The 8,509-nt window shown below is 29.5% G+C and overlaps 2 protein-coding genes across 2 annotated transcripts; one reads left to right on the top strand and one right to left on the bottom strand.

Annotated features, from left to right (window-relative positions):
• Positions 1–1,546: 1,546 nt before the first annotated feature.
• Vps11 (vacuolar protein sorting 11) lies at positions 1,547–4,769 on the bottom strand. Its single transcript, XM_016060121.5, has one exon. The coding sequence runs from the start codon at positions 4,549–4,551 to the stop codon at positions 1,813–1,815; it is 2,739 nt and encodes a 912-aa protein (XP_015915607.3). The 5' UTR covers positions 4,552–4,769; the 3' UTR covers positions 1,547–1,812.
• Positions 4,770–4,974: 205 nt separating this feature from the next.
• On the top strand, positions 4,975–7,795 carry LOC107445687 (uncharacterized). Its single transcript, XM_087165749.1, has one exon. It carries the CDS (start codon positions 5,375–5,377, stop codon positions 5,918–5,920), a length of 546 nt encoding a protein of 181 aa, XP_087021875.1. The 5' UTR covers positions 4,975–5,374; the 3' UTR covers positions 5,921–7,795.
• The last annotated feature ends 714 nt before the right edge of the window (positions 7,796–8,509 follow it).

Genomic DNA, 8,509 nt, shown 5'->3' with positions numbered 1-8,509 from the left:
CATGTCTAATTGATAGGAGATTTTGAATTTTATCTCTTGGGTTTGTCAATGTCTATCATATAACTTTCCAATTTTAGACAGAGATGAAATACATCCATGATAGTCTCTACTACACAATATGCAGCGAGAAGATGAAAAGCTGTAATAGCATGTTGTATAGCTTTCTCATGGCAGATACAGCGTCCGCACTAAGCACCTCGTCAAATAGGATAAAATAGTAAATTTGGTGAAACAAATTGCGTTCTATGGAAAAAAATATATATAATCCCCTTGATCCTGAAATCAATGTGAATTTTTCTGAGCAATTCTTGTATTCTTTTATTCAATTACAATAATTTCCGTTAGATATATCATTTAACTAATTAGAATTATATTGAGATCAGATAATGTAAGCAACAAGAGAGATTATGTAAGCATAGAAAACATGTAAAATACTAATTCATACGTTAGTTACCATATCATGCAACATGGTGTAAGAAAGCTATTTCCCTACAGTTAGTGCAATTAAGTGATTCTAGAAGATTCGGATAATCACCCAGCTATATTTCCAGAAAATATGTCCTCATGGAAACATCATTATTTAATAGAATAAACTTATTGTAAAATTTAAAATGGTTACTAAAATAAGAAAATTTAACTTTGACTTTATCTTTATAGATTTCCACTTTTTAATGATAGATAAAGTATAACCACCTGCTGTAAAAAAATTCTCTGAGAAGCATAAAAACTAATGAAACAGAATTAAATGATTCAAATAACTTATCTTCTACCACAATTTTTTTTTTTTTTGATGATTACAATCGAGACAGTAAAAAATGAGTGAGAGAGTAAAAATTATTTTAATAAAAAATAAAGGACTTAAAGAATAAAACGTTTTATTTATATTTATTTAAAGGATAGTCAGAATTTTAACAAATTATCAAAGGTTGTTTCAGGGTTATCCTTGTATTACTAACGTAGTCTATTAAGTTATCAAGAATAACTCCAACCTATTCTTATTCCTCAGACTAAACAATGATTAATTAGCTCCTTACTGTGAAAACCCTCTCAGCGAACATTACAAAGTGTTATTTAATTGTATATTCATATGAAAAAAAAAATAAAAATTCAGATTTCATTTCATCTTTTTTTAAATTCTTTACTTATTATAATACATTAATAATGAGGTTGTTTACAACAAGCTATCACTGCTTGGGGATGAAGTATGAGGTGTTTGATATTTTAGGGTGAAGAAACCAAAATACAGTATCATCAGTTCTCATAATTTCACAATTGGAAAAAAAAAAGCAAAACTTAACAACTAAAATATGCAAAAGTTTGTCCTGGTTACTAGTTACACCTTTTGAGTTAGTCTAGTCTCTTTCTGTGATATATGTATATATTTTTTTACTGACTTACTTATGCCAATACAATGTATTCATACATATATAGAAAAAGAGGTATTTAAATTCTGTTATATTCAAATCATTTAACTGAAATGGATGTAGTTTAATAATTATACAAGAAAAATTTAAGTATAGAGCAGCAAACTATTACAGAATACACATTGCACTATATATAATAAATTTATTCCAAATTTTTTATAATACAATAAGGTGAAATGAAATTAGTTTAACACCTCATATATTTTTTTAGCATCAACTGAATTATTTAACAGTAAATAGAAAATAATATTACATTTCAAACATATAAAAAAATTTTTTTCATAAAAAATTAATTTAAAATAAAATAGCATAAAATGCTATCATTTCTATCTTAAATAGCTAATTTAGCTTAACATATCAATCAATATTTAACAATGAAATTAAATAATTACATATCACTATAGAACGGATTAAGAATATCAGTATTACGAACACTGGGTTGTGAAGAGTTTGTTACAATTGTTACTTTATTAAACACACCTCTACCGAAATAATCAGCAACTACAGCAAAACCATCATCAGCTCTTTCCAACTGGTTATGGAATTGTTCATGTATGTCTTTGTTTTGTTCTTGTGATCTAATTATTCCAAGAACTTTCTGGTTTTCTGACAAGCAAAGAGGACATTCAGAATCATGTTCAGCACTGTAACTCTCAAAGCACTGTTGATGATAAGAGTGACTGCAAAGGAAATGTACAGAGGGCAATTCAAGCTGATGAGCGCAGCCACTACACTTGGATACTTGGAAAATCTTGGGATTCGTTTTCAATTCTTCCATTTGGTTTCTCATTTTTTCAGTTTCTTCTCTATACTGTTTGATCAATCTTTCATCCTCAGAAATTTGCTCATTTTCTTTCTGTAAATATCGAATAATGTAATCTTTAATTAAATCTAAGGTTGCAGTGTGGCTTTTTGCCATTATGTCTACCACTAGAATAGGTGATAACAGGTTATTCCTCTCTATTTCACTTAATATTGTCATCACATAAGGTTTTTGGCTTTTTTCTTCCTGACAGAAAAACCATAAGGCTTGAACCCATAAATTCGGATCATAGTTACCAAAAAGTTCACAGGTTCTCATAATAGCCTCAAAGTCTCTATTTTCAATGTGATAAAAGATAATTTGTTGGTACAATTTTGCCTTTTCATACAAATGTAAGATTCCAGGTTTAAAATCACTCATTTGACACAAAACTAGAGCTTGATTGATGCTATAACTTGCATCAGAATTTTTCAGCATTTCCATTATTTTGAGTTCCTGTTTCTTTTTAGCAGCTGGATCTGTTTCTTTGCTGTAAGCTTTTAAACATAATTCCAAGTAAGTATTATATACAAGAGAAGAGGATGTCGGTCTAATCTTAATCATATGCTCTAAAAACTCAAGAAGTCGCTCTGAATTGTTAACGAAAATATGAATGAATTCTTCAGGATTAGCAGACATACTTCTATCTGGAGTTGTTGCATAAGCATTATAATCAGTACAAAGTCTTTTCAAAAGTTGTGTAGTTTGTTCAGGTACTTCAGTCATCAAGACTTTCCCATAAGTTTTCATATTTCCTTCGGCAGCTTCAAAATCTAGCTTTGAAATGTATTTCAAAGCTTTATCATAATCTTTAAGATCCTCTAGAAGTATCTTAAGGTACCAATCATGCTGATCGTGATGCTCTGCTAAAAACAATGCATGTTTATAATAACCCGCTTGACGACAAACCTTCATTGCTGTTTCAACATCGAAATGAATTTCTCTATCTTTTGTCATAATAAATTCGTCTAGTTTCGAAATATCCTTCAGTTTTGTATAACAGTTTAGTAGAAGAGTTGTATGGTCTTCTGTGGCCAAATCTTTCTTATGAAGAGCTTGTAAATAGGCAGTCAAATTATGGATTCGTTGGGCATCAAGAAATTTTCTTATAACATAAGATGCCTCTAATTTTCCTATGGTTTTTATATACTGAGTTATAGCACCATCATGATCTCCTTTACTATATAGATGATCTCCATATTGCCTAAATATATCAATCAAACCATCTTCATCATACATCTGACTTTTAGCTAAGCTTATTAACAAAGCATATTGATTCTTTTTAAATAACATATCAAGTTTACTCTGGGTATCTTTTTCTTGCAATGTATAAAGCTTCCCGTCTTGAGACAAAATATACAATGATCCCCATTCAGATATGACATCTACAACTGCAGGAAGTGGTGCAGAATAGGCAATAAACTTATTTTGTATATCATATACTGTTACAATGTTCATATGAACAGGTGAGGAGGTAATGGCTGAAGAATGCACTGCTTTACTATCTTTACCAACCACAACTAAATAACTTCTAAACCAGTATAATAATATTTTTTCACCATCAAATGCTAAGCAAGGTCCTCGACCATCATGTTGATAAAAGTAAACAGCATCTTGTCTTCCAATCACAAACTGATGATCTTGCTTGGCATCACTAAGAACAGAACATTTTGGGGGACATCCGTGATTGTCAAGCAATGTCTTTGTTTCTTTATCTTTGACAGACAAATTAAACGAATAAATCTCATCATTTGTTGCAGCAAACATAAAAGTCTGCTTGCCATGTGTTCTGAAAGCAAGTCCAGTCAGAGGATTGTTGCTAACTTTGAAAACTTTTTGTTTACTTTGTCTTTCTCGAGTTATATCTCCTCTTGCAAGCAATACAGAACCATCAGAAAAACCAGAAGCGAGAAGATTCATGTTTTCATGAACAGTAATAGATGTAATTGGAAAAGCGATACCTTGAGGTCTGATATTCCTGATACATAAAGGCTTACCCATTCGATCAGCTTTTTCAGTATTCCATACTTTAATAATAGAGGTGTCACCAGGTTCATCATCTCCAACAGTAACTAAAATAGGATTGAGTCTAAGTTGCTCGATATATGTCACTTTCTGTTCATAAGCTTTAAAGGACTGGAGTTGAAATTGCCTATTTAAAAAATATACATTGCCTTCAGAATCTCCAAGCAAAATCTGCCCCCTCCCACTTTTAGTACAAGTGACTTTAATATCTTTCAACTTCTCATAAACTTGCGATGTTTCAGGGTCTTTAACAACATCTTTTTCAAAGAAATTAAATCGTCTCCATTGCAAAAAAGCCATAATGAGTATAAGAAATTTACTCGTAAACGAGTAAATTATGACATAATCTGCACTGCAATAACAAACAGTAGCCAAATAACATGATATTGATCATTGATTGATCATTTTACATCAAACTTTAATTTACAGTACCCGTAGTAGTTTCAAAAAGAATGAAAACTGAAAATAACAGAGGTTTTAAATATAAATCGTCAATTTTTATTGAAGCACTTTCAACTTTTTCAGTTTAAAAAGAATAACAAGTTTGAGGGTTAGAAATTTTTGCATTATTTTAGTTTCGAATTTTCCTGGTTTAATAATGTATAAAAGAATTTAAATGGTTAAAAATTACAATTAAATGATAACGAGCATTTTATGAACATGATTTTAAGTAAGTTAATTGATTTAAAATAAAAAAATGCTTCCAATTTAAATTTTACTTTTTGTGATTTTAACTGCAACCGATGTCCGCGGTTTGCGCTGCTGCTGTTGTCTGCCTGTGTTATGCTCTGCATTATTTCTTGTTTACAAAAGAAATGTTTTGAATTTGTTGTAGCTAATTGAAAGCTTATTTTTAAAAATAATTATTTTACATTCAAGGAACATTTAACGACAAGTATTTCCAGCCATCTAAGAAAACAAGCGCTTGTGATTTCTGTCATGCATTATTTAAAAGCATTCGATTTGGTGATCGAATAAATATTTGGTGAGCTTTGTCGTTTTAAAGCATTAAAAGGTTGTTATTGTTAAATGTAGTGCAAAATATTACCATCTGGATTTCGATTAGTTGACGTTTTTATATACTTCTAAATTACTTGTTCTATGCATTAAAATTTTTCGCGCAATGCATTCTCTCACTCATTCACAAGAAATGCCCCTTGTTACCAACTTTTGCAATGTCAGTTTCGCTCGTAACAATGGCCTTCATTGTCAGTATATTCCACATAATCAAGAAGAAACTCATACCTGTAATATATGCAATAAAAGTTTTTCAGAAAAAAGCAATCTGAAAATTCACTACATGAGTCACGCCTCTGCAAGTCCGTCTATGACTGATATATGCTGTAAAACTTACAATCAAAAGCCACAACCTACTCAAAACAATCACACAAACTCTGAAGAAAAGCCTCACATGTGTGAAATTTGTCACAAAGGTTTCGTTTCTAAGAGTGAATTAGTATCCCATAGTATAACCCACACCAAGGAAAAGCCATATATGTGCGACATGTGTAATAAAGGTTTTGCTGATAAGTGGCATTTGAAAAGACACTATTATATCCACACTAAGGAAAAGCCACATGTGTGTGACATATGCAGCAAAGACTTTGCTCGAAAGGACCATCTTCAGAAACATTATCGTACTCATTCTAAAGCTAAATCTCCCATGTAAAAGAGTTTCCCCCCAGGGTATGATGCATTAAAAATGAATGATCTCGTATAAAAATTTTATGTGTAGTTTACAAAGTTTTGTACCCCCGACTTATTTTAGTAGTTCTTTAAATGTGTGTGGTATGTAGATGTATGTATCTTATCTTTGACATAGAACTTTGAAAAATATTGTGATAGCTTAAAATAGATGTCTGATCCTTTTTAAAACTTTCTTCTGAACCAGGGGTCTCCAAATTGTTTAGCCTAAGGGTAACACTAACTTCTCCATTGAGAACTGAAGGCCAAAAACATGGCCAATGAAAGTTTTTTAGCTTTAATTTAAGAAAAGGCTTTTTTTCATGGTTATGGGACTACCTTGTATATTCCAAGGCATTTGGATCATCACATTGTGAGTCATTGCATAATTTATTTTCTCACCAGTTAGCTCAACCTACAGCAAAACATTGAAATATATTGATTTATTTTCCCATTAGCTATCTCATTCGACAGAAATTTATTGAAATATTTTGATTTATTTGCTCTCTAGCAATCTCATTCTATATCAATTTATTAAAATATGACTTATATTCCCACAAGTTAACTTATCCTACAAGCAATATATTGAAATATTTTGGCTTAATTGCAGGATAGTTTGCTTATCCTACAGCAACAATTAGTAGTTTTAAAATGTATACAAATTTTTAGTTAGGTAGTAACTAAGATAACTATTGTGGTCAGGTAAAACACTTTTTATAAATTTTTGAGTAAATTACTTATCTTTGATAAAATCAAAATGTTAAATTTTTTATGTACATTATGGAACCGATTATCCTGAATGATCGGGACCATCGCTATTCCGGATAACCGATTTTTCCGGTTTTCCGAATTGCTACAAAAAGCCGTTTTTTTTATTGTTAAACCCAACTTAAAAAAAAATATTTGGAAATAATCTTAAAGAGAAGAAAAAACGAAGTAATACACTAATGATTATTTCCAAAATGATGGTAAGGTAAACATCTTTCAAAAAAGAAAAAATATCCTGAAATCTTATGAGGAAAAAAATTTTTTTTAAAAACAATGGCGGGAAAATTTATCGAATTTCGTTCCTGTTTTCTGATTTCCGGATAACGGGTTCTGTACTGTATATCATTTATTGCTTTTTTTCTGAATATAATAATAATATTATGCAAGATTTATCTATTAAACCCTAAATTTATTATATAATTCATATAAATTTTAGCGATTTCGATGCCTGGTATGTCGGATCTACTGCCATATCATGGGCTAGTTAAGTGATGTTAGTGGGTTGATTTTATCTGCCAGTCTTAATTTGGAGACCTCTGTTTTAAACCTTAAATAAAATAGAATTGAAAGAAAAAAAATGATCTGATGACCGAAAAAGTATAAATTTGTTATTAATGTGAAATGAAAACTGTTCAAGTTTTTATTTATTTTTTATTATGAAGTGGAATTCATTAAAACAAATTTTAAAAAAAATTATCAAGAGAAAAAGATTTAAAAATAAATATCATTGTTTAATATAATTTTAATTTTGGCAGTCTGTTTTCATACTTTAATTTGTATGAATTTTAATTTCAAACACTGACTTATTTTTGTACACAATAAAATAAGACTTGTACTGTAAAAACATCTTATTTTCTGATATTTATTGCAATTTGTCAATTTTTTATGCATTATTAAACTGTTTTAAAATGGGAAATAATTCTCATGGAAATTTCTATTGATAAAGCAGATTAGTTTGTTGAATGTAAAACCATTACTATTACATACTACAATTATATGCAAAAAGTATTATTTCTATTACAATTAAAAATATTATTGTAGTAGTTCATATAAGTTTCGCATGTCAAAATAATAAACTTATATTGATACCCAGGTTGTACTCATTTTCTTTTTCAAGTGAAGAAAATATTCTTTTTTAAAATGTTTTCCTTTTAGAAGTAATATATTCAATGAAAAATTGTTGTGAATTTAAAGTAAATTTGAATTTCAAACCCCACTTGTTATAAATTTATTTATTTTTTATTACAAAATGAATTTAAACTATTTATGACATAAGTAAATTATCATATGTTAGTAAATTTCAGTTTATTTTTATTTAAATTTTTTTCTTTCGTTATTCTAATACTGATTTTTTCGAATATAAGCCGGGAATTTTTAGAAAATTTTCCAGAGCTTAGGTGAATAAGAGTACATAAATAAAAGAAAAAGTACACACTGAAATACAATGAATTCTGTATCAGTGTCAGATTCATTGTTAAGTTCAGCAAATTCTTGTTCAGCCATCGGACGGTTGCAATATATCGTCCTCTCTTCTGATGTTTTTGTCTTCATATACTAAATGATAATTTCATGAACTTTACTTATTCTTACTGATGCAACATTTTTTAAAAGATCTAATTGCAATGACAAAAGGTGTATGCTTCTTTTACCCACGGTGAAACTGCTACTACAACAGTATGTTCCATGGGTAGCATGCCTTATTTTTTTTTAGATCAGCTTGTATATGAGTTTTGGATGAATTTCTAAATAAAAACCTTACTATTTAGCAAATACATGTTTGGGCTAATTTTCAGAAATATAATATGGT

Source organism: Parasteatoda tepidariorum, chromosome 6, assembly GCF_982258835.1.
Source record: "Parasteatoda tepidariorum strain Cologne lab strain chromosome 6, Ptep-v5.0, whole genome shotgun sequence".
Classification (NCBI taxonomy): Eukaryota; Metazoa; Arthropoda; class Arachnida; order Araneae; family Theridiidae; genus Parasteatoda; species Parasteatoda tepidariorum.
This window is presented reverse-complemented; position numbering and strand designations above follow the sequence as displayed.